Consider the following 25,595-nt stretch of genomic DNA (forward strand, 5'->3'; position numbering starts at 1 on the left):
AAAACACATGGCTTTCGATTAGACTTTTGAACCAATTTGTTACAGGTCTTTATCTCATCTAACGACAAACAATGTGTACGGGCAGCTAGAGCAGTATAGCACAAGAGTATCTATCATAATCGATCGGGCCTAAGCGCTCGATCGCTTTTCGGGACGTCAGGGCGACGAAACAAGGGCGTGCTAGCAAATCTTATACACTAAAGACAGGCTTTTCGGGGACGACGGCGGCTTTACTTAAATTGCCCTGGAGTGGGTCCGAAGAGACCTCCAGCTTGCTTGCTGGCAGCTCGCGATGGGGCAAAGCCAAGCATTTTTTGGATGTTCTGTCGAATCGACATCGTGCAGAGGATGTACAGAAAGATAAAGGAGCATTCCGTGTAGTCATCGCCAGGCAGATTTCGGTGGCTCAGTCCCTGGATCCAGGAAATCGGCACGAACGGAAGACGGGCCACAATTCGGCCGTCGAAGCTGAAAGAAAAGTAAACGAAAAATTAAGAAGTGAGACATTTTAAGGGAGCACAACAGCTGCTTACATGCTGTTGAACATGCTGAGCAGCGCGGTGAAGGCAAAACCGATGGCAAACATGGATTTCATTTTGACTAGCGACAGATCACGGTTGTTGTTCTTCAGCTTTTCTTCATCCCGTTCAATTTTCTTCTTGTGGCTCTTGTCCAATGACTCCCCAAGTGTTTCTTTACGTTTCTCCACTGTAATGGAACAAGTGAGTGATTGGGCGATAAAAGAATGAGGGTTTTTAAAAATCATTGAGTACGGAACACGAACATTTCTTGCTTTGTTTTTCTACTTCGCCTTTCAGTTTCTGGTACTTTTCCGTGCGATAAACCAGGACCCATGTGAGACCTGAAATGAAAATTAACTTCCTTAGAGCATTGCATTGAGTTCCTTAATTGATGCGTGCGTTCAATTAACTTTACCTTCGCCCAATAGTGCCGTGAAAATGGAAATAAAGACGATTAGCAGCGTATCAGACCACATGTTTACGGGCAAACCAGACTATTTTTGGCAACTAGATACGGATTTCCAAAATCCTATTAATTCGTTTCTGTAAACACACTGTTTGACGGTAGCCGTCAACGTCATTCACTTGCTCATAGAAAACATCGATTTCAATAAACGATCTGCAGAAAAGCTTTTTCGATTGGAATCATCGAAGGATTCGATAAGAACAAAATGCTACTCATACGATTTACGATTTGAGCCGAATTTAGCCTCCTTAGATTATCCTTTTGCCGGCAAACAACTCTTTGAGACACTCGTAGGTCCACACTTGAAGCCCCAACTAAGAACGGATGTCTGGTCTAGTAAGTAACAAACTTCGCCGTGTTGTAAACGCAGCAAACGCCTTTGTCAGCGACTGCTCGAAAATCCATGACTCGACACAAACCTCGTTCGGTTCAGTGTCCATCGACACAAAACACCGTAAGAATCGCTCGCCAGTGTTGGGCTAAAGATCGTACAAACCTACAAACGTTGCGAAAATAGTCCGGCAAACCTTCCGGGTGTTCGGTGATAGTAAATCGTGTCCTACCAGTTGCGTGTACTCATTCGTCGTCCATCAGAATGGTGACCCAAGCGGCAACAACGTCGTCTGCCGACAGCCAGCCCATCGTAGACGTTGAGATGGAGAGTGCCGAGGATGCGGAGGCAGCGAAGAAAGACGCAGAGCTTCTAGCAGTCCAGGAGATCCGTGACCATGCCCGACAGATCGACAAGGCGGTCGTAAGCAAGGAGCCACGGTTCATTCTGCGCGTTTTGCGATCACTTCCTACGACCCGCAAAAAGCTGGGCCTCGTAGTCGTCCGTTCGCTGGCGGTGCAACTGTATCCGGCCGGATCGGAAAGGGATGGCATTATGGCATACATCGAGGACTATCCGGCTGGGGCGCAGGAGCCAGAGCTACCGCGTCCTCGAGCGGCAATCAAGAGTCCCGTGCCGGAGGTCGATGTGTACTTCCATTTGTTGCTGCTGGTACGGCTTTTGGACAAAAATGAACTGCCAAAGGCAACCAAGTGCTCGCAAGATCTGATTACGAAGATCGTGGGGCAAAATCGCCGTTCGTTGGATCTGATTGCGGCCAAGTGCTACTACTATCACTCGCGCGTAGCTGAACTGAACGGTAACCTGGAGAGCATCCGTGCGTTTTTGCACTCCCGGCTGCGTACGGCCACTTTGCGGAACGATTTCGAAGGCCAAGCGGTGCTGATAAACTGTCTGTTGCGCAACTATCTTCACTACTCTCTGTATGATCAAGCGGACAAGTTGGTGAACAAGTCGGTATTTCCGGAAACGGCCAGCAATAATGAATGGGCACGTTTCCTGTACTATCTCGGGCGAATTAAGGCAGCCAAGCTAGAGTATAGTGTGGCACACAAGCAGCTGGTGCAAGCGCTACGCAAAGCGCCTCAACAAGCGGCCGTTGGCTTTCGACAAACGGTACAGAAGCTGGTGATCGTCGTGGAGCTGCTGCTGGGAGATATTCCGGAGCGTAAGGTATTCCGGCAGGCGGCACTGCGCCGTTCGCTTGGGCCGTACTTCCAGCTTACGCAGGCCGTCCGATTAGGAAACCTGCAGCGTTTTGGAGAGGTGCTTGAAAACTTTGGCGAACAGTTCCGCCAAGACCATACCTTTACGCTGATCATACGTCTCCGACACAACGTGATCAAGACCGCTATCCGTTCAATCGGATTGGCCTACTCGCGCATCAGCCCGCAGGATATCGCACGAAAGCTGGGGCTCGATTCCCCCGAGGATGCAGAATTCATTGTGGCGAAGGCGATCCGCGACGGTGTCATCGAGGCTACGCTCGACCCCGAGAAGGGCTACATGCGCAGCAAGGAAAGCACTGACATCTACTCCACACGTGAACCGCAGCTCGCCTTTCATCAGCGTATTTCTTTCTGTTTGGATCTGCACAACCAAAGCGTGAAAGCGATGCGATATCCACCCAAGTCGTACGGCAAGGAGCTTGAGAGCGCCGAGGAAAGAAGGGAACGGGAGCAACAGGACCTCGAGTTGGCCAAGGAGATGGCCGAAGAAGATGATGACGGATTCTAAACGGGGACAGCTTGAAGCTCCGGGGAAGCCAATGTGTTGTGCCCAGTCACCAGGTCACTCCAATGTAATTTGTTTGCTTTTGATTCTACTCTGAAATTGCAAATGTGTCGCGAGAAATAAATAACGGTATTCATTGACCGATCCTTATATTTTGTGAGTCGTTTTGTCAACGTAATCCCGTAAAGATACAGGTCACATCGCTTTTAGCTGTGGTCGGTGAGCCAAAGCTCTCTGCCAGTGCCTGACCTAATTTTGCAAGTCAACATTGAATTTTTTAAATGAAGTGTGTGAACCGTTTGTTAAGTTAAGTTAAGTGTGTGAACCGATCTATTGTTTTTGGTATGTAGTTTTCAAACGCGTTTCTTGTATAGAGCAAATGCTGTTGTCAAAATGACAGTCGACAAGCAAACTGTGCTGTAGAACATTCAATTCAAGCTAGCGTCAGAATGGCATCAGAATCAGTGGCTCTGTCGGTCGGCTGAAAAAGGCTATAGCGACTGAAAAGGGCTATGGTTGAATAAGGCAAAGTGGTAGGGACACCGCAAAGAGCGGAGTAGGCAAGCAGAGAGAAAAAGGGAAAAATTATACGAGACATTTCTCGTCGCGTTTTATCGTCGCCGTGCTGCGTTTTTTCTGGCCCATTGTGTGTCCAAGGTTGTGTTGACGATTGTTGGATCTGCGATCTACGAGTTTTCCGGAACAGGAAAAAGAAATTGCGCGTAACGCCGAATGCAACGCAACGTGAAAGAGGTGAGCCGTGCCGCGACAGGGTTCCGCGAGCTTGGGAAACTTCTTCGACGACCAGCGGCCACTTTTCTGTCGGAGAAAAGCTGCGGCCAACGAGACTCCAATTATTCGCCATAAACCGAGTGCCCCAAGACGAGTGCGAAAATAGGCAGGAGCGGAACTGGCGAGTCGTTGACATTGGTATAAGTGAAGGAAGAGAAAAAACACCATTCGTCATCAACGGCGGAAGCAGAAGGGCACTAGGGTGTTGCAAACGCACTGCGGTGCGTTCGAAACCCAAAGTCGCCGTGTGACGGTCCGTGCGGACTCGGGACCGATTAAAGAAAAGCCAGTGATTAGCGATAAGCGACAAAGTGAAACGGGCATCGATTTTGTCCCAATTGCTGCGAAAGATCGCAGCAGCCCAAACTTGCCCACCCGCAGCTGAGCTGGCCGTGGCGAAGCAAAAAAAACATAGTGGGTGTTTCCCCGCCGTGTGGTAGAAGGGCCGATCCTTTGTCCTCTTCCGGTATCCGAATATTGGCCGCACGATGGTGCACATCGGACTCCATTGACTGTGCATAGATTCCGTATCCCTGTGCGTCTGTACCGTGTATGACTGTGTGCGTATGTTGTGTGTCACTGTGGGTGTGTGCATTCGTGTGGTTTATTTTTTCCCAAAGATTTATTTTCCCCGAGCGTAGTGGTTGCGAGGACCCCTGAGCCAGTGTCATCAAAAAGTGAAATAAAACTGCACCAACATAACCACCGCCACGCGCTCTCTCGTGCATATCGCATCGAGGTGAATTGGCGTGGTTGACCGTTTCTCCGTAAAAGATGGTTTCGGTGGTGTAGCATAGGCAAGAACGAAGCAAAGAATTGAGTTCAACGCAAGTGTGCCACAATAACGAAATCGGTTGCAGATCGGCTCATTCGGACACGGGAGAGAACGTCTTCACTCGCTCAACCCTCTAGGGGGCTATGACACCACCTGCCTTGCGATTCGCCCACCAGAGTTAAGATCCTGCGCCGGTGGCTTCACCGGGCAATTCGTCACCGACTGCAACCCGTTGGCGGCCTTGGAACCGTGCGGAACTTTGTTGATATTTTTTAACGTTCAGCGATCGGGACCCAATTGTAAAGTGCACTCTGTGGCGCTAACGTGTTCGTATGGTGCACGCGTTTCCCGCGTGTACGTGTGTGTGCGTGTGCTCCCTCGTGTGATCGTACGCGCTTTTTGTGTGTAAATGGAGCGAAGGCTATCGAAGCGAAAAGAGCATTCCCCTAGGCACTGTATTCCATGAAGGCGCGACAGACCGCGAATCAATCGTCTCATTCGGCCAGGAAGAGAATAAAAACAATCGTTCTGTTCTCGTCGGTCACTGAAAGGACCGCGCAAATGCAAACCACAAGAATGGCTCCTTTGCCGAAACTGCACTGCGCGACGTTCAGCACAGTTTTGTCTGCACCGTAGGATCCTCTTCGCCAACGCGCGCGCCAGCCTTGCTAGCCGATCGCAAGTTTTGTACTTTTTCAGAAAGTAAGCCAGAGATCCCATCGGAGGCAAGTGTCGCGCTGTTCATTGCAGATAGTATTGGGAGCGGATCGCAGAAATCGTACGATTCCGGAGCGCACAGCACCAACCTGCGTTTAGTGACGACAACGACCATTTCGAGCCGTGCGACCGGAGGGAGACAAGTACTGGAAAGGCAACAATACCGACTCCCACTGCGAGTAGAATCAAATGTGTTGCTGGAAATGATTTGTAAGGAGGACGTCGTCAATTGGTTCAGAGATCTGAAGAGCTACAATAGGATAGATACTATGTGCGTCCTGTTAAACATGTGCCTTCCGTTCGAGCTCCGCTTCCTCGGGACGTACCTAGAGGAGCTGGGCCGGCGTGACGCACCGGAGCTGCGCGGGGCCGAACTGAAGGTGAACAACCCCCAGGAGTTCATTGCGGACATCGCCTCGGGAGAGCCTACAGACCGGCGGATCCGGCGCAAAATGGCCCTCTTCCTGGCGCTCTTCCGCACCTGCAACCACACGTACGCTAACGAGCTGTTTAAAACGCTCGAAGGCTGGGGCGCCCGTGGTGACCTGCAGCGGTTGTTCGAGGAGGACGTCTTGCAGGAGCTACTGCTCGTGTACACGATGGCCACCAACCATCCGGTGTTTTCGTTCGAGCAGCGACTGCATTGTGGTGAGATTTTCACCAAGCTGAAATCCTGTGAGCCAAAGCCTGCGCAGCGGTCACATCAGCAGCAGGACTCGCGAGAAGATTCCCTTGAGCACCAGCATCAGCCATCGCATCACCAGCACCACCAGCCAGCAGTTTCTCAGCATCAGCATCACCAGCAGCAGCAGCAATCGCGGCACCAGTCAATGGATTCGTTGCATAGCAACAGTCCGCAGCAGTCGCCCATTCAGCAGCAGCAGCAGCAGCAGCAGCAGCAGCAGCAACAGCAACAACACCATCAACAACAGCACCAACCGGTGCATCTGCAAAATTCGACGCCACCACCAGCACCGGGAACGGCCACCCTGCACCAAGCACTGCCTCCGAACGCTCCGATGTCAATGCAACTTGTGCCGCAAAGTGGAGCGACCACCACGATCGCTCTCAGCTACTCAGGACAACCGGGTTTGACACAGGTAACCAAACAGGTCTCTCGTCAATATGTGTAGATGCAATCCGTCTTTTCCAGTGACGATGGTCCCCGATGTTGACAATGAGGTCAAAAGTGAAATCGACCACGCAGTCTTATCAATGGCTTTTTCATGGTACTCTATTTGAAGTATTCGTGATATCATAGTTCCAGGAGATCTCTGGAGATCAGAGGTGAATCCGTATGGAACTGGGTTTCAAGTTGATAGCGGCGTCACTATTTACACACATCACCTCGTTCATGATGCGAAACGTATTGGTATTGATTTTGAGTGGTTTGCCTTTTCTTCGCCACAGCTGATCGCAAACGATGGCTCGCTGACGACGGCCCATTATATCGAGCCCCAGCCCCAGCTGACATTACCCCAGCTGACGCAGTTGCCACTGCAACCCGATTTCACGATTCCGCCACCCGGTCCACCTTCCACAGGAGTGCATGCCCGGTGGGCACATCCCGTTTATCCACAGGTGAGTGATGACTTTTCGTCAAGCGGCTATGCTCTTCTAAAACTATGTTTCCTTTTGATGTGCCTTGCCCCGCAGTTATCCTACCCACCACCACCGTCTTCACCGCATTTGAGCAATCCCTCCTCACCGATACACAGCCGGACCGCCAGTCCGACGCGGATTCATCCTAGCAGCGTTCAACACCGAATTAGCCGGAACCAACAAAACGACCAACAACAGCAACAACAGCAAAGCCAAGTTCAGATGCAGAGTTTAAAGACTGTCGACGAGGTAATACAGTTCGACAGCCGCATATTGCTGCGTACGTAACTAAGAGCTCAGTTTGATGTGTATTTACAGGACCAGACAATGTTGATGCTCAGCCTGATGCAAGTGCGGAATGGTATGCGGCCGACACACAACACACTGCCCCGGCAGTCGAAGCAAAGCTACGTTAGTCAGCTACCGCCATATCACCATCAGCAGCCGCAGCAGCAACAGCCACAGCATCATTCCCAACGGGGTGACGGTACCAGCGGAAGTGGGAACTATCATTCGCTCAACTACAGCATGAAGGGTGGCATGATCATGGATAACATAAATCATCAGTCAAAGTCGACCGGCAGCGATTCGGGCAGCTCGATCGGATCCGATGTCTCGCCACCGGAAACACCGGGCGTGGTGTCCGTGAGCGCTGGCGGCGTGGCAGGCGGTGTGTCGCACGCTCGCTCCTCCAATCGGTCCAACATGCGCAACGTTAATGGGCGATTTGATAAGCTGAACTACTCCCAGCAGCAGCAACAGTTTGCGGGCGGCGATCTAATGGTGACAAGCGTGGGTCAAAATTTTCTCACCACCGGCACGACTAATGGTGCTGCGATGAGCAGCAATGGCAACAATGGCGCCAGCGGTAGTAGCGTTGTGTCCGGTCCGCTTCTGAATAGTCCTGCTGCTGCCGCCCCTCCGCCTCCGCCCGGTTCGACCGGAACGAGCCTGATGCTCAGTACGCAGCCATTTGCCACCGGTCCGTATGCAGGCGCTGCCACCGCCTACCAAGCGGTGTCCGCTGCGACGCACTTGGTGCAACAACACCGACAGCTGACAACGGCTACTCTCCCGCACGGTACCCCGTTCCGGCCAGTGCCCTATCCGGCGGCGATGCAGCAAAGCACGCCCGACAGCCCACTTTACCAGTACCATCCGTCCGCTGGGGCGACGGTAGGTGCTGGTCCTGTGCCACCGAGTTCTCTACCTTTCCTCCCAACGCCTCCTCCACCTGGACCTGGACCAGCCAGCTCGACCGCCAGCACTCAAACGTCCCTTCCCAATTTACGATCATCTCCGTCACAACCATCGATGGCGGTGGCCACCTCGCAGCAAGCGGCTAGCTCACTTGGTTTGTTGCAAGCCAAAGGGCCTGGTACTGGATACGGTGTCACCACGACGACGTTAGCATTGGTCGGGACAGCCTTTGGAACCGGGGCGGCCTCTTGTTACAACTGTGGCTCCCAGAAGCACGGTGGGCTCGATTGTCCCGAGGCTTCCATGGAAGACATGACACGCAACTCAAACTTTACACTCGACTACAACACCACCTCGTCCGGACCGTCGTCTGTAACGATCAGTGGTGGGACGCTGGGAGTGGCCAGCAACAACAACAACAACCTTAATCCTAGCACCATAATCAGTCTACCGCCACCAATCGATCATGCGCCGACAAGTGCGGATCGGGACAACAGCACCAGCAGCAGCAGTAGCGCCAGCAGTAGTAGCGGTGTGAGTAAGAGCAACAATAATGCCAACAGCGCCAACAACAACGGAAACAATAGTAGCAATAGTAGCAACAATAGCAATAACAGTTCGCTAGATGTGCCGTCGAGCTTGACGTCGACGTCGTCCTCGATGGCGGCGGTAGGTGAACCTACGAGCGTTAGCGGTGCGTCAGCAAGTGGTGCAGCAGCAGCGGGTAGCAATAGTAGCGGCAGCAGTAGTAATAGCAGCACCGGCACCAGCAGTAGCACCACCAACAGTAATAGTAACAATCTCGTCAACGCCAGTGGTAAGTGATAATCGTGGAGGACCACAGTCCGATGCGGTGTAGTAATGCGGTTTAACCGATCCGCGCTCGTGACAGCAGCATCTGTAGCCGCAGCAGCGATGTTTCTCTCGTTCATTCACTCACTGCGTTCTTCTTCTTCCACGGTACACGACGACGGTACGGCGGAGACGGGGGAATGACCAAAGGTTCCGACTTGACCCGACCGATGCGAGCAAAGTGCTTTGTAGGCACCACTGCTTGTGACGATTTTGTTTATTTTCACAGAAAATAACAGGCAAACAGGGAGAGAGCATCTTCCACTTGTTTAGGAAGATTGTTCCTTCGCTATCGTGCATAGTGCGAGGGAGTGGGACATTTAAGGGTAATGGTACATGATAGTCAATCAATACTCTCTTGAAGGTGACAAATGACCGACGAGCGACACAGTTGTGACGTAAATTTAACTTCGAAAAGTAAGCTCCAAAAAGATAGAAAGCATTAGGGACAAAGTCAGTAGCCAGGGTTGTGGTATGATTTTGCATGGGAACCACTGCCGCGTGGTTTGTGTCGTGTTCGAAAATGGCGGCTTTTGGTCTTGCGGGGATGAACACGTGTTTCGGTAGAATAGGACGCAACTAAGACGGGTTGCTGGTTCTTTTAATTTCGGTGCCAGAAAATGAACATTTTAGAACATTAAAAAAGGTCCTCATAACCTCCTCAAAATCATTGTAAAGCGTAATAATTGACTTAAACGATTGGAAAACGAGCGCATTTTTGTGCCATCATCCGGGGATCGAATGCAAGTCGTTAGGAGAGAGCAAGTAGTCGAATTCAGTTCAGGGATCCTCCTTCGTAAGGAGTCATAGTTGCTTTTTAAGCTTATTTTATTAGACTTATGAGACACACGACGTATTGCAGACATAGGTCCACCAGGAATCAGGATATTGTGGCCGACAGTTTTTTTATCTCCATCTTTTATCGTTTACCGTTCAATAAATTGACAGACCTTTTCTGCCACAAATCGGACACAGCGGAGCTGCCCCGTTATACGCAATCAGAGTTGGCCTTTTTGAAGTGTTATTCCCGAATGCTCGTTTGAGGATGCTTCTTTGCATTGATTTCGTTCGAGATAGTGCACCCCGTTGCTGGGAAACCATTCGGTTGCTTTTCTCGGTATTAACTCACCAGCGCTACAGCTTGTGCGCTCCATGATAATGGTGCGTTTCTCGAGTTGACTGAGGAACTAACGGTGTTGAGAAGCATATACTGTGAAAATCTCTTCAGGAAATGCAATATTTAAAACCATATAAAGCTCTTTTCCTACTCGCAGCTTCATGGCTCCGGCTTGGACAACTATCTTCCACTATAACTGAGAGAAAGGCAAAGAGAGAGAAACGATTTTTTTGTGTTGACACTGCGCGCGCGTCGTTATTATTGTGTGTGCTACAAAATCGCATCAAAGCTTGTTAATCCCGTTCGTTCTGGACTTTCGGAATCAAAGCAAACCGGCGATGAAATATGTGTATGTGGCTTTAAAATGAGGATCTAAAGTTTAACTTAGAGTGTAGAATGGGCGGGATGAACATTCGGAACGAACTGTGTTTGTTACTTATTGACGCAAATGTATGAAGCAGCTTTGCGAATGTGTGGCGTGTAGTGTAGCAAAAAGAAAAAAATGTTAATTGTAAGGCCATTTAAACGTGTTGTATTAAAATTTAAAAAAAGAAACAACACAATCGCGCCCTATCGAGGCGCTCTCGTTTAGCTTCTGAAGCTAGATTTTTGTGGACTTAATCCGGAATGAAGCATGGCCCCGGTTGAATCCTGACACACACATCCCTCTGAAGTGGAGGGGAAACTATTTGCGACTTGGAACTGTAACCCAGAAAAGGCTGTCAGAAAAAAATGCAACAAAAATACAGAGCGTACCGGAAAGGGCCGGAAATCAATCAATGCGATTAAAAGGTATACTTAAAGTAAAACGCACGGCGGCAGAGTTGGAGCAATATGCGAAGCGGAAGAAAACGAGAAACGTTGGATGATGGGATTTTAGATAAATTCGTATTTGAAATTTTAGACATAATCCCCGATCGCGTCGCCCACAGTATGAGCAAAGACCGCAACGGGAGAGCTGTGCCGAAATGGTGGTTTTAAGAAGAAGTTAGTCCATAGGAAGTAGTCACTTAAACCGAGTAAGAGGGCGGCGCATAAGCATACATCCTTCCTCCACGGGTCGTACTAAAAGGGGGTGTGCAGCACGCGCGCACGCAGCCATGTGTCTGAATGTTTACCGTGAATGTAGCCCTCCTCGTGTCGTACTGTGGGCCACTCTAAGTCTTGTTGGTTATTTTTTGTGCCCCTTTTGTCTGTTCTGTTGTAACTCCGGCCAATTTTTCCGCCCGTTCGTGGTGAAATTCCAGCATCAGTTGCTTATCATTACCTTTGTTGTTGTTATGCTGTGTTATGTTCCCCCAACACGCTGTCCAGACTGGCGCAGACTTTCGCCATGTACGACGGCGAAACAAAATCTAACAACCATCCGTGTTCGGCCCCATGGAATTGCCGTTTTGTCATCTGCCTACCGATCCGTGCGTTATCTTGTTAGTTCGTGGACCGATTATTTCCCCTTCTTCGTATCGTCTAGATAGAGCAAATAACCATGCCCATAAGATAGGTGATTGAAAATCTTGAAAACGTAAAAAACAATGAGAATTTAACAATAACAAAAATACACATTTATTATCCCAAAGCAAGCCCAATAGGCAGATGGAAGTGGAAGCAAACACAAGCAAGCTGTAGTTGATCGTGTTTTGTGTTCATTCCTGTTCCGCTTGTCCGATCAAGGCGCTCCGCTGTTCGCCTTCGTGTGTTTAGATTCGACCGTTTTAGAGTTTAGTTAAGAGATACATAAGGAATGATCAGAGCAAACGACGATCGCAAACGGAACCGATTATTGTAGAGTATTGTATGTTTACCGTCTAATCCGAGTTGAATTTTTTTATTTTACTTCCCTAAGTGTGTAAATAGCCGATTTAATGTGTATGTACGTTTGCTAACCGGGCGGAAGGCGACGATAGATAGGGAAGCGATATTAGGCCGTATGGAAAGAGCGCACCGGTCTGCAAACCGGAACGGAAATCTTGTCCGTTGGATATTGTGCGTGCACGCCGCACGATTCGAATGTGCAAAGGAGAGTCTACTTCTTCTAATCACGAATTGTGTGACACACGCAGTAGACTTATCAGCAGCAGAACCCTTACCTAAAGGTGGTGAACGTGGCTTTCGGTTGGAATGGCAATTTTATCTCTTTTAAACGCACTACACACGTTCAGGCGAATGTTTGGGTAATGCAAAAACGAGAAAAAATGGCAATTGGTTCCGCAATGACCATGATGTAATCAAAAGATGTTAAAAAGTAACTTAACCACAGGCAGGACGATGTGGGAAGCTTTAGGTTAACGAGCCATGAGCCGAGCATGCGTTGAGAGTGCACGAGATTTGCGTGTGGCCGCGTGTCTAATATACGAAGATTGAAGCGATCGATGGTGCTGCTTGCAAATTGTGTCGGTTTTAATCCGTGCCCGAAAGTTTGTGATCGATCGATACGTCGCGTGTCGCGGATTGAAAGCAAGAAGAGAAAATCACTTGTTCCCAAGGAGAGAAGCAAAGTCGTGAAAATGGTTTAATGGATAAGTCGGTGTAAGTGGCGAAAAATCATATAGACTAGAGATGATTGTGAATAGTTCAAAAGGTGAATATAAAAGTGCGGCAATGCAAATGAAACGGACAAATAAAGGAAAAAATGGAAAATGATAAAGAGCATATGAAAGTCAGGCAAAAAAAATAGAAACTCTCATAACACTCGGAAGTAGTGAATATAGGCAAGCGTAAAGTAAATCGATAAAAATTAGTCTATTATTAAAAAAAAACAGTGTATTTATATATAAAATTATAAATAAAATAATTTAAACAAGTTAGCAAAACAGTTTCGATGGGTTGTACTTTTATTCCACTTTTTTTTTCATTTAAGGGTCGACCAGCTTTAGTATAGCACTATAATTAAAGTATGCCCAAAAGAACAGTTCATAAGCGCTCACAAAAAGACCGGATTTGTTGTGCGTCTTCGAGGTGGTCAGCAAATCCAGTCCACCGACGATTTGAAGCATTTATTACATTTTTGCATTCAGCCAGGGCATAGAAAAGAAGGTTGTGGTTTCTGTGGTTCTCTTGTGGAGGTTGTGGGCACCAAGTGAGACTGTAAGGCAAGAACAGCAGAAAGAGAACCACAGGTGGCTGCAATGAATTGACCACGGTCACCTTACGCATCGAGGCGCTATCATTCAACTGAATGATGGCCAACTGAATAAACGTCTATTAGGCAAAGAAATTAGACTTCTTAAACCGTTATATGATTATTCACGCAATTGCTCTGCTATTAAGTTGTGCAAGTTCATTACCCACATAAAATGTCACCCGTAATTGAGTCATCGCATGAAATTTGAAGCAACATAAATAACTTCAGTGCCGTATACAATGAAAACACATGACACGGTGCCCTCTGTGTCTGTTTGGTGTGTACAAATCCCTCAAACGAGTTTATTGCGTGCTTCAAGTCCTAAAATTAATGGACGATTTGTTTAAGGCAGCGGTTGCTAAAAGTTAACAAAATCCAATTCCCGCACCATTCGAAGCGTAAGGCGAAGAGTTTTTTCATCCGAAAGCCACGCCGCGTTACCCTTGTCCGGATCGATCCGGTGCGGCAGCACCAGGTCAAGCCGATGCTTGGGCGTTGCCACGACGATTCGCTGCTCCTTCACCGCCAGCTCGATGTGATGTATGCCGATTGCGGAATCGTCGCCCGTCAGGAACACGTCAACGACCATGCTCTCACAGCTGGCCGTGCTGGGCGATTTGCAACCCATCTGGAGGTAGATATCCTCGGTGGCCACCGTTTGGCGGTACGAAATTCTATACTCGGGTCGCTTGCGAGACTCAAACAGGGCCCCATCTTCCTGCTGCAACTGCGATTCCCAGTCTTCAATGGTTTGCGGTTGCGTTTCCGTCGGTTTCTCAAGTGGAGCATACGTGGACGGTGCAATGTGCTCCGCAGGATCGCCCACAGGTTTCTTTTTTGGTTTAGCAATTGGCTCTCCGATATCACCAGGACCTGAAAGTATCGCTGACGCATAAACGACACGGAGTGAAGCTGAAGTTTCCGTACTAACCGAACTGTGGCCCATCGTGCTCGATTTCTTCTTCCGACGAATCGTCGTCAGTGTTTTTGAATAATTTTTGAAGCAGTTTGATATTCTCACTACCTAGAGACATGTTTTGGGAGATTATGGGCACGCACCGAATATTTCGACTCACTTCTGCCAGTCAACTACGTTCGCTGATATCGATAAAACAGTCAATAGTGCGCGTTGCCTGTAGAATGCTTAACACGGTATCTAGTTGCCATCGTTCGTTTCCTAGCCTTTCTGACGCATGCGTTAGTAGTAATGAGAATGAATTTTCATTGATTTATGTTTTTCATCTTTTTCATAAAATTGAATTAGGTTTAGTTTCTAATGAAAACACTGGTTTAAACATCATTATTATCAGACCATACTAAATACGCCCTGTTCGGTTCTTCTAGATGAACTAATAAATTTCTATTGTTTTTGACGCTGCTACTGCTACTTATAGATCAATGTTTGCCTTTGTCGCCGGCTTTATTGAAGCTATTGGCCCTGCGCGTTGTTCAGTATTAGCAGATGATGTCGTTTACGCCTCCACTGTGTCGCCCACCTGTGCCGTTAGCGCTCTTTTTGGATCGATCTCAAGCGTTAAAGTGATCGACGTGAAGAAAGAGCTTACTGGCGGAAGGAATACATTTGAGACGAATCGTATGTTTGCTGCTGTTGCTGCTATTGTGATCGAAACAGGCGTCCCGGCATTTGTAAGTGTCCGTTCACGATCAATTCGCCCCGATCGCGCGCTTTATGTTGATCGTGTGTCGGTCGGTCTCGCGTATGTTGTCTTCGTCGTCGTCGTCGCCCGCGATCATCTCGATTGCGAGGTAGTGGGGCCGTGGTCTGATGGCACATATTTTGTGAGATATTTTTTCGCGCTCTCACATTTAAATCAGTTCACTTCCCGACGTCTGCCGGTTGAGACGTCGTCTGTCCGTCTGCCAAGCATCTTTCGGTTCGTAACCGAAAGAGCGTGGTTCTGTGCCGGTGAACTGTCGATCAGTCTATCCGTTACTTCGAATCCGTTGATCATGAACGTGATCTACATCGTCAGTATGTTTGGTGGTGTAATAGTGTGACTTTGTCGTGCGAGTACCCAAATGTAATAGCCGTGCACTGTCCAGGCACTACGTAGCGTTCTTCAAGACAGCTATTCTCGAACATTGAACCGAGTGGAACACGGCGTTCATCGGAGGATCGGATCGGAGGAGTCAAGTTTCCTCTTGCAATTTTTCTTCAGGGTGACAGACGCAATTATCTGAAGGAATGAGTCAACCGCCAACGCCGTCCGTTCCTGTCGGTCCAGTCGTCTACGAAGGGGTGTAAGCGTAACACGCGCCGCAAGTCGTTCGATTCCTGATCGATTTGTATCGTACCCAGTGCTTTCCGGTTCCGCATTTGGTTCCAAACTATGATCATTACGCCGCTATCTGTATTGTGTTGAGTGGATGAAGTTAGCGTGTTGTCGATTAAAGTTACAAAGTGTTCGATTTAAATACTCTTCTTAAAAGCCTAATTAGTAGCAGTAGTTATTTGAAGTTTGGTGGAGGTCATCTTTACAGTCAGGCTTGGAAATTATTTTAGGAAAGATTCAAAAATCCTGTAAGTATCAGTTTCCTGTATCGTGGGCTATTAGTGATTAGATCATATTGAGTGATCAGTGCAAAAATGCGCTTCATGGACGCTCTGCTATGTTTTTAAGCGGAACCATACCATCGTTCAAAGGTGTTGAAAAATCTACACGAAACAATTTATTGTACAAAAATGTATTATTGTATTTCATTCTGTTAGGTCGCTTGAGGCCAACGAACGTGGCGTACGGAAACGCTAAACTTTGCAGGGAGCTGCTATCCCTGACCACTGTCACTGGGACTGTCGGTGGTGGCGTCTTTTGCATCACTCAAGACATCCCAGTCCAGCTACGGGGCGGTTGTTTCCCATTGTACCGCTTCTACTTCCGCACGAGTTACGGTCGTGACGGCTGCCCGTGGTCAACCACAGCATATATTCACGGATTTGTGCGTGAATCACGGTCTGCCGGTTTTTGGCGGAGGCAGAAGAATCGTCCAAACCATTCTTGTCCGGACCGGGGCTCGACCAAATGCATCCGAGATCCGAGTGAGATTTAACGACTTAATTATTAATACGCGTGAGTGTTGCTGAAATTTACGACCACCTCACTGCCGATGGGCACCCGTCGCGTTTCTTGGCGATCGCTCGCACCGTCGGCGAGTGCTTCTGACCCCACGTTGTGGTTGATGTCGCGATCACTTCAGGTCAAGGATGTGGCTCTTCGGCTCGCCAGCAGCACGTTAGCGGCGTATGGTGGACCGGAATAGGACGTATCTAAATCCGCTGAATGTCTATTTGGACTCTTGATTGAATTTATGGGCGATCATTTTTGGGTTCGGCTTACAGTTGGCTTTTCTCGGAGTTCCATCTTCGACCACATCAAATGAAGATTATGATGATGATGGCGAATATATCTTAATTAGTCGTAAAAATAATTTATCGCACCCGAGATTGGGTCGCTCCGAACAGCCTACTGCATGTCGGCCACTTGAGAAAACAGTCGTTAAAACAAAGATCAACAAACGCCAAGCCCTCCTGGTAGGGCTATCGGATCCGAAAGACGGCAGTGCCCTTTTCGGTTGGTTCTACTTTGTTCTCTGTTCTTTTGCCGGATTGTGTTGTTTTATGACTACGCGTGCGCTTTTCGGTAAATGCGATCGAGACGCCGTCTTTCAATTGAAAAGTTTCATTTTAACAAAATAGTTACTGCTGTCAATCAGTACATAAACTGTCTGTGCTTTTCCTACAGTTGCACTACTCCACTCACCGAACGCAATCACATCCCGGAGGAATAGTAAAGGACCCGAAGCGAACATCACCAACGGTGTCCATAAACCGTGGCCAGAAAGTGAGCGACGAAAGACCCTCTCGGAAGAAAAAACCAAAGAAAAAACGGCGCGCGATCCAAACCGTGACTCTAATTCGCGTTCTCGTGTGTTCACGTTGGAGTGTGAACGATGAATGCTATCGAGCCAATAACTCAACTCCCACGTGGGCCCCGCATGAGGGACCTTCGCGTGTGCCACCTTTTTAGCGACACCCGGGAGTTGACAGATCGCTCCGCTGTGACATTGGTCCGGTTTCTCACGCCAACCATCTGTTTTTCGCACAGCGGAGAAGACGCGGCGGATCCTCAGACATTTTCGGCACCGGTGGCCACCGGCCACCATGTGTTTGTGTTATTTTCCGCTCCACTGATAGCACTTTGGGGGGCCAACACGCGCGAAAGTGTTGAGAATCATGTCCGACTCGATAACCGATCGAGGTTGACGAGGCGAGGCTCAATTCGCGGAACGCTGTGCCGATCGCGATCGAGTCGATCCTCGCTGGAACACGACACACCTTCGGTGTCGATTTCGGTTCTTCGGCCGCCCATTAAGCGGTGCGGTGCGTGCGAATTAAAACACGCCACAGAGAAGCGGAACAGATCGTTTCGATCGTTGATCAGCAACATGATCACGATTAAGGAGCGTGCGTCACGATGTTAGAGTTTCGCCTTGCTTTGCTTCACCGACCGTTCACCGTTATTCTTACGTCGCTCGTTAATCGTTCCAATTTCGGGGCGTTCCAATCTTTTCAGCGATCGGGCCAAATCCGCGGAAGCAGCTTCTCTCAGTGCGCGATGATTGTACGGTGGCCAAAAATGGTACGACCCGCGGGCTGGTTCCTGATGTCGGTGGCGCTGCTCGTAGTTTGTTTCGATCTGTCCGGTGGATGGCGATTTGATAGAGGTGAGTGCATTTTCGAGTCCATATTCAATCCGTAGTCAAATTCTGCACATTCTGATTATCAGAAACAATAGAAAACCGGTAACAGAATTTGTCAAATAAATCGCCACGGAATTCTTTCTTGGTTCGTCAGCGAAAGCGTTAACCCGTGGACATGAGGATCCGTTTATCACACCAAAATCCACCACCGCGAGCCGACGCCGGTGGTCATGCAATGTCCCCACGTCCATTAACATTCATCTCATACCCGTGCTTGGCCATGTCGCGCGTTCTAATGCCGGCTATTCCGTGTTATTTATTTCCCTCATTCAATCCCTGCCCTGGTCCCTGCTGGTGGCGATGATGCGCGCTGGTGATTGACGGGGTTCAAAAGAAACGCGGAATCGAACCGAAGGCACATCTGCACATCGCCATCTAGCAGGACTCCGTCGGCCTCCTTCCGGGCGATGTTGCCCGGTACGCAAATCATTGCTTCTTTCTTGCCCTCAACATCTTGAAACACCCGTTCGGGGTGGAAAAAAACCAAACCAGCAAAAAACAGCAGAACAGAAAAGAACCATAAATCCATGATGAGATTTTTGAACAGCAAGAAAAAAGATCCACCTAAATGAATCTCAAACCGGTCCCGTCCACAGTGCCCAGACTGTATGGAGACAAGCTGCCGACGAAAGCCATTTCGCCGCGGCTGCGCAAAGTTCAAAGGCGGATTGTGATGCTACACGATCACTACCGCACCAAGGTGGTGCCACCGGCCGCGAATATGTTAAACATGGTGAGTAATCCAATCGGGGGTCGGGCTGTGAGATTCTCACTCTCTCTCTCTCTCGGTTGGGACAGGAATAACACCCCAATCCCGCATTGTCTGTCACAAACTAAGATCATAAAGCGATCTCTCCGTGATCTGTTCCACAACGGTGTGAATATTCACAGCATCGTCCGGGAAGAGGCATCATTTCCGCATGATCTCATTTCCGAACAAGTGTGTTACTGATGTCCCTGGTTGCATAAGGGGCTGGGCAGAAATTAATTCATTTGATTTTTTTTTTTGGAAATAAAGCACACGATGACCGTGGCGGGAGACTGTTGATTTTACTGCTTGACCGCGTCGTAGCCCGTCGTGGTTGTTTATTTAACCCGAATGTTTGGCAGATTGGTGACCCTTGCTACAAGGCAAATACCTCGCACGAAATGTTATTTATTGGCAAACATATTTGATGCTAGTTTGTTAGCGTAGTCTTACCCTCTCAACTTTCTGCTAGCTCGGTGATTTGTGTTTTGTTCATGTTTTGCACAAAAAAAAAAACCCAAACCAGCGGTGGCTTATGTACTGATCTCTGCGGGAGATTTGAAAACGTTCCTGTGGCTTGTAGCAGTTTTTCTAGCCCTGGTAGCTTCCAAAGCATAAATGTTGCACGGCTTGTCAAAAACCGATAAATTATTGGATGTTCATTCAAATCGATTAGAAATTTGTCATGCAATCCGCCGACTCTTAGTCGGTGGGCCCGTTCCAAACCCAGGGCAGGGGTTGAATCGGAAGCACCGGGACAGATATGGTAAATCGGCACAATTAGAAATGATTTAGGCGATCCGAAGCGATGCGCGGTGTTTCTTGATGTGGTTGCGGGCCTCGGAAAAATCGGAAGATTTGAATAATTCCTAAACGGGTGCTCCGAAATACGTGTTTCCAATCGAACCGTCTGTTGGTCTCATCTACATAGGATTATTTGATGGTGTTTACACGAGCAGATAAAAAAAAACGGATTTTCTATGTAGTCACCAAAAAGGGTAACAAAGCTCACACGGGATCGAAGCGCAAGCAGGAGACTAACGAACATTATTTTCAAGCCCGCGATTTGTGTGACCCTGCGAAACGCAATAACGCACCGATTAATATGCAAATCCGTATGTGACAACAGTTATTCGAGTTTCGAATGTTGCCGAGCGACAGTTCAATCGATCGATAGTCGACGCGATCGACTGATTCGGTGGCCGAAGAAGACTGCACGTGTGGTTTGGAGGTAAATTTATTGTGATAGCTTAATTTTTCTTCCCCCGTGGCTGTGGTTAATGGCTGTTACCGTGTTGGCGGCTCAGTTGGGCGCTCTAATCGATCGTGTGTAGGGGGGGCTCCAGTGCTATGCAGTTTAGCGAAGCATCACGAGAAGTACAACCCACGCTAATCCCATTAGTGCATGATGAAAGTCTCGGGCCGTAAGTAAGGAAACGGAGAACCGAAAGACTGGTTTCCGACAGCGAAAAAAACTGGTTAAACCTTTTTCAAAACTCACTCAGGCAATGATCTGACCAAACCAGAAACTCTTGAATGGCAGCCGATCAAGTGGGACAAATGTTTCACACCTTCTACTGAGTGTGGCCCAAACGTTAAAAATTATGCAAAACAAAAAACAATAATGATGAATATCTAATGAGCGACCGTAGCAAAAAAAAAAAAAAACGAGAAACAGATCCTTCTTACGGTAGAGATGCATCGGTCCACCTTAGCCACGAATGCTTGGTGTGAGCTGATTGGCACGATCTCAGCACAGTAGGCGGACACTTGTGTGCCAAAATAAGCCGACTGTGATTCATTTCGTCCGCAGATTTATGGGATGCGCGATCACGTGCCACCAAACTAAGGGTTTTGCGGTTTTGCGGCGTTGCGTCGGTTTGTCGGACACTCAATAATGTTTCTGTAATCTCAATTACGGCTTGTCCACTTGTGTGGCCCCCTTAGCAGCACGACCCTTACAGACAGCTAATTCGGGACTGTGCCAGGTGTCCTATTTGTGAGAAGCCGGCCCAACTAACTGCAACAGCCGCGAGATCGGTTTTGCATATAGATAGCCTGATCCACGCTATCACTTCCACGGGCACGTGTTTAGATCGATCCCATAAAAATTCATCCATCGCGATGATCTCACTCATTATGAGTATTCCGCAGCCTGATTTTGTGATCGCCACGGACGGATCAGCAGGATCTATTGGGTAGTCGAATTTATGATCTTCAAAGTGATACAACTTTTCTTCCTTCTTGGGATGATTGCAGAAATGGCACCACGGAGCGGCACGATCGGCGCAGAAATGGGCGAATCAGTGCCGGTTGTTGACCCACGACACACCCAAAGGCCGATGGATCGACAGCTACGGAGCCTGCGGACAGAACATCTTCGTCTCGACGCACCGTGTCCCGTGGTAAAAGAAAGATGGACCTTTGTTGGGTTAGGATGAGGATTTGGCCAAAGATGTGTGGTTTTTATGGTGCACTCATGAGCCGGAACGCGGGACTTCCCCACGCACCACGCAGAACCATGACCCGCCTTGTGTTAGAACATGAGCTTCAAATGGCTTTTCGCGACCGCGGCGGTTGATTTTGATCGATCTCTTATTCCAAGCGTTCCATGTTTGGCTCACTCACCGACCGTGGCGCCAGCGGCCACTAAGTGTTGCCGCTTCTGAACGGTATCTGACACACTTACCCATTCCCCACCCATTTGACAGGTTGTTTGCGCTGCGGACCTGGTTTTTGGAGCGACAAAATTTCACGTACGGTTCGGTCAGGAACGATCTGGTCGCCGTCGGCCACTACACGCAGATGGTGTGGGCCGCCACACATAAGGTTGGCTGTGGGTTGACCAAGTGCCCCCGGGGAGGCCCACGGGGGAAACCGTTCTACAACTACGTCTGCAACTACTGTCCCATGTAAGTACGCTTCGCGTTTTGCGCATTTCGAAAGAAAGAGTTCCAAAGAAGGCGAAAATGCTGCCCGGAAGATGCTTCCGAAGGCCACCAGGATCGTGTGTGGCCAACCCGCGCCCGGATGAAGTTGCTCGATTTTATAGTCACGAATGATAAATCTCCACACGAACCATTTCGGGAATGGCCTTGATTTGTTTTGCTTTGCTGATTCCGATTCGATTTGACGGTCAACTAATGGCACGAGGTGGGCCTTACGCGGCCGTTTGTCCTTGGCGCTACTTGACCTAATTAAATAGTTGGTGTAGATGTGGTTGAGCTTAGTTTGGCTTTGTTTTAGCGAAAGGCGTTTTAAGTTTACCGAACCAAAAATGGCCCAGCCGCGATTCGTTTCAACAGGCGGAGAAAGTTCGAAATTCGGAACAAATTCCGTATTTATCGCGGAAAGCTTTGCGATCGGCCTGTTGAAACGAATCAATGTCAATGTTTATTTACACTTTGTAATCAACGATTATGTTTATTTGGTTGTCCAGTGGAAATCACCAGGAGAAACTGGGCATCCCCTACAAACGCGGCCGCCCGTGCGGTTCCTGCCATTCGCACTGCCTATCGCGCAGAACAAGGTGAGTTTTTGGGAGGTTCGAATTGAATGTTTCGATGAATTGAATGATCCGGTTTGTTTTCTCTTCAACCAGGCTCTGTACCAACATCTGCACCACGGCGGATCTGTGGGCCAACTGTCGGGATCTGCACCGGACTTGGCCCGGCTGGCTGTGCAACACGGCCACACCGGAGGGCTTGGAACGGCAACGCAACTGCGCCGCAACCTGTACTTGTCCGGGGAAAATTCACGACTGATTTTTAATGGTGTCCGGGTGAAGAGGAAATAGGAAATCAGGTTCTTCTAGGCTGTCCGGAAGTCGTCCGAAACTCGTCGTCGTCGTCGGAGCGGGTTTGAGCTAAAGGTCACTGCTCGGGTTGGGATTAGCATTAGGATGCATAAAGATACCGGTGGAAAGTTCAATCAACGGCAACCACTGCACTCATTTTGGCATTTTTTAGGCCCTCAGCTTGCGTGCTTCGTAGAATGTGATTGTGATCGTGAAAGTGTGGGGTAAATTTTTCAAAATTATCAATGTGATGTAAATAAAATTAATTGAACGTACACATTTTTTTTATTTAGTCTTTTTTTTCGATGGGCGCTGAAGCCTAATCAACTGACGTAACACGATCCCGTAGATGACAGCGGATCAAAGTAGACTACGGTTGCAGGAATCTGCAGTTAAATGTCAGAAAATGTCCGACCAAGACCGCGATGATCCAAACAGGGAACTCTTCGGGGTGCATTTTCCCTCGACCCAGGGTCAACGGCGAACCATCGTGGTACACACCGTCCGATGCGTGTTAAGTGAACTTCCGGTGGCATGAATCACACCACGCCGTGTTATGCTGCGCTCTGTTAGAACGCGGCAAAAAGGGGCAAATAGCGTCGTTGGTGTTGGTGGTGTTGGCGCCCTCATCCGATCATCACGCTTGTGGCATTGACACGCCGTTCGGCCCCGCATTGTCACCGTCCCCTCCGCGATGCAAGGGGGGGTCCACCGAAGACGATGACGGCGAAAACGGTGGGGTTGCAACGTTCGGTGTGCCATGCGGCCCAATTCCCCTAGCGTCGGTATGTAACATTTTCTTTGCAAAGGCGGCATCATCGTGCATGAATTTTTCGGACTCTCCGACTTCGGACCAGAGCCTGACAACCAATTGGGGAGAAATAAATACTTTTTCTAGCCTTTTTATAGAATCGATAGAAAGGAGAAAAATGAAGAAATTTTCGGGAGAAGGCCGTCCATTTTCTTGTGGGCCACACAAGAAATGCCGCCGCCCAGAGGCGTAATACCGGGGACCCTTACCCGACGGAGGATGGCATCTATCGTACGCTGACCTTGTATTGTGCGTTTCATTCCGCCAACCCCACCGATTCGCCCCTAGCAGAGTTGCGGTTTGCCATTCGACCCCAGCCGTTGAAGTCACCGGTAGCAGGTCCGGTTCAGTTTGGCGGGTTCGTGTTCTGTGCGGTAACGAAGTTATGAGACGGCCAAGCCGACGACTTCGATGAGCGACTTGAGGCTTCACTGGAAGTCGCTGATGCGAAACTCCTCTTCCGTCCCGGAGACACTCGCGGAGGGGTGTACCATCGGGCCCTATCCGAGAGATGGTCAGTTTGTATGGTAATGCCGGATTTCTCACCGTTCTTTAAACGGTCCGGTAGTTTAAGAATTCACAAAACATAATCAGCATTCATTACGCCCGTTCCGCGGATGGGGATGGACACACAAGGTTGACGGTAGGCGCTGGTTCTGGGTCGCTGGGAAAGCTGGGTTAGCCCCGGAGTGTCCCAAGTTCTCATTTTCACCTTGTAGGAGGTTCAGTTTCAGTATCGACCGATAGGAGGACCGACGCGGGAAATGAGATAGATTTGTGTGTTGGAGTCGCAGGCCTCTGTTTCGAGTAAGTGAATGGAACTACGGGATCGTATATGCGACCGACTAGGGTCACTAGAAAATTCCCACCACGTTCGTACGGCGAAGAAACGGATAACCTGCGACCGGGCGAGATGTGGAGATGTTTTATTCAAACATATGCCGTCATAACGTGACTGACCGCAGGAAAGTCCGGCCCCTAATTGGATATTCGCCCGTCGTGCCACCCGTTTTCTTTCGCACTCCCGCATCTCCGAGTGGCGTCCGAGCGGGGAATGGAAACGGCCACAAAACGGGAGGGAAAAACAGCAATAAGCTCGGGACAAATGGTTCACTTAGAGGATTTGACGGATTACCATCCAAGTCCACGGAAGCACGGGAGCGAAACATTGTTGCTCCCGAGCATAATGCCACTTGTCGTAAAGTGTGGTTTAGAACGGAAACGGGTTGTTGGGGAGTTAAATGATGTTGCTAATTTGTTCATAACATGATTGACCCTTTTTTTAATCGCAAAATCTCGATTCCCCAAATTCTAAGTTCCAACCTTCGGCCATATTTTGATGCGCGATTTAAATTTATTTTAGTTCCCTCGAGGTTCCCACATTGCGATAAAAATGCTTCGCAATAGGGTCCCCCAGTCCCGTCAGTTCCCTTACGGAGTTCCAGCTTTTTTTCGGGGCGTAAATGGAACGATATAAAACTCCCTTTTTCCCGCAAAACTTCGTCCGCAAATTGCTGTCTTTCGCGGGCCGATTCTTTTGTGTTCTGTTCTGTTTCATTTCATTAATGTTCACACACTTTTCTTCCCTTTGGCCCCGAAATGCAGGGCTGTGCGGTCAATCTGCCGCTAGGAAGACGCGCGGTCGTAATTAATGTCGCTTATGCTTATACCGGCCGTGAGCGGTGCGCCACCCTTTTACAACTCACACAGCTCGCTAGTGTTTTTATTATGCTACCCACCTGTGGGCGCTTGCTCTCTCTCTCTCTCTCTCTGGTTTGTTGTGGCCATTTATTTTCACCTCTCCCCCCACACCAGAGAGGAGAGTGCTTTATCCCTGTGGCCGCGCACGTACATCGCGGGTTAAGGTCCGGTGCAGGTGAAGCGTATCGAGAGTTTTGCGTTTTTCTTTTTTATTAATTCGCAGCTCGGTCGCATGCTTTTCTCCCTTTCCCACCTGCCTCTCTCTCTCTCTCTCTGTGGGTCGGTTTCCCTCACCTCGTGGAGACCGTTTGGACAGCCCATCGACTCAACGGCGGCCCCCCAACAGAAACAACAGTCGCCAGTCGGTGGTCCGAGAGTTCGGTTCGAGAATCGGTTTTTCATCGTGCCGGAAAAGCGGGAAAAGCCGTATAGTGTGCGCCGCCTAGAACCGGAAACGGAACCGGGGTGCCGTTGTGCGTGATGCGTTGTGGTTTGGAAAAAGCGGAAATGG

The 25,595-nt window shown here is 49.0% G+C and overlaps 5 protein-coding genes across 5 annotated transcripts; 3 read left to right on the forward strand and 2 right to left on the reverse strand.

Moving 5' to 3' along the window:
• Positions 1 to 18: 18 nt before the first annotated feature.
• Positions 19 to 1,092, reverse strand: LOC131208360 (calcium load-activated calcium channel). The gene is made up of 4 exons (XM_058201087.1): positions 937 to 1,092; positions 785 to 862; positions 534 to 708; positions 19 to 468 (listed from the first exon to the last, which is right to left on the reverse strand). Exons 1-4 carry the CDS (start codon positions 995 to 997, stop codon positions 231 to 233), a joined length of 552 nt encoding a protein of 183 aa, XP_058057070.1. The 5' UTR covers positions 998 to 1,092; the 3' UTR covers positions 19 to 230.
• Positions 1,093 to 1,411: 319 nt separating this feature from the next.
• On the forward strand, positions 1,412 to 3,214 carry LOC131208340 (probable 26S proteasome non-ATPase regulatory subunit 3). Its single transcript, XM_058201053.1, has one exon. The coding sequence runs from the start codon at positions 1,583 to 1,585 to the stop codon at positions 3,074 to 3,076; it is 1,494 nt and encodes a 497-aa protein (XP_058057036.1). The 5' UTR covers positions 1,412 to 1,582; the 3' UTR covers positions 3,077 to 3,214.
• Positions 3,215 to 5,560: 2,346 nt separating this feature from the next.
• LOC131207995 (transcription factor mef2A) lies at positions 5,561 to 8,984 on the forward strand. The gene is made up of 4 exons (XM_058200634.1): positions 5,561 to 6,457; positions 6,768 to 6,938; positions 7,014 to 7,208; positions 7,278 to 8,984. The coding sequence occupies exons 1-4, from the start codon at positions 5,561 to 5,563 to the stop codon at positions 8,982 to 8,984; spliced, it is 2,970 nt and encodes a 989-aa protein (XP_058056617.1).
• A 4,623-nt stretch (positions 8,985 to 13,607) lies between these two features.
• On the reverse strand, positions 13,608 to 14,283 carry LOC131208359 (dynein axonemal assembly factor 6). The gene is made up of 2 exons (XM_058201086.1): positions 14,181 to 14,283; positions 13,608 to 14,122 (listed from the first exon to the last, which is right to left on the reverse strand). Exons 1-2 carry the CDS (start codon positions 14,281 to 14,283, stop codon positions 13,608 to 13,610), a joined length of 618 nt encoding a protein of 205 aa, XP_058057069.1.
• Positions 14,284 to 17,883: 3,600 nt separating this feature from the next.
• LOC131208357 (cysteine-rich secretory protein 2-like) lies at positions 17,884 to 22,540 on the forward strand. Its single transcript, XM_058201084.1, has 6 exons — positions 17,884 to 17,992; positions 18,625 to 18,761; positions 21,036 to 21,181; positions 21,488 to 21,688; positions 22,216 to 22,305; positions 22,378 to 22,540. Exons 1-6 carry the CDS (start codon positions 17,884 to 17,886, stop codon positions 22,538 to 22,540), a joined length of 846 nt encoding a protein of 281 aa, XP_058057067.1.
• The last annotated feature ends 3,055 nt before the right edge of the window (positions 22,541 to 25,595 follow it).

Source organism: Anopheles bellator, chromosome 2, assembly GCF_943735745.2.
Source record: "Anopheles bellator chromosome 2, idAnoBellAS_SP24_06.2, whole genome shotgun sequence".
Taxonomy (NCBI): domain Eukaryota; kingdom Metazoa; phylum Arthropoda; class Insecta; order Diptera; family Culicidae; genus Anopheles; species Anopheles bellator.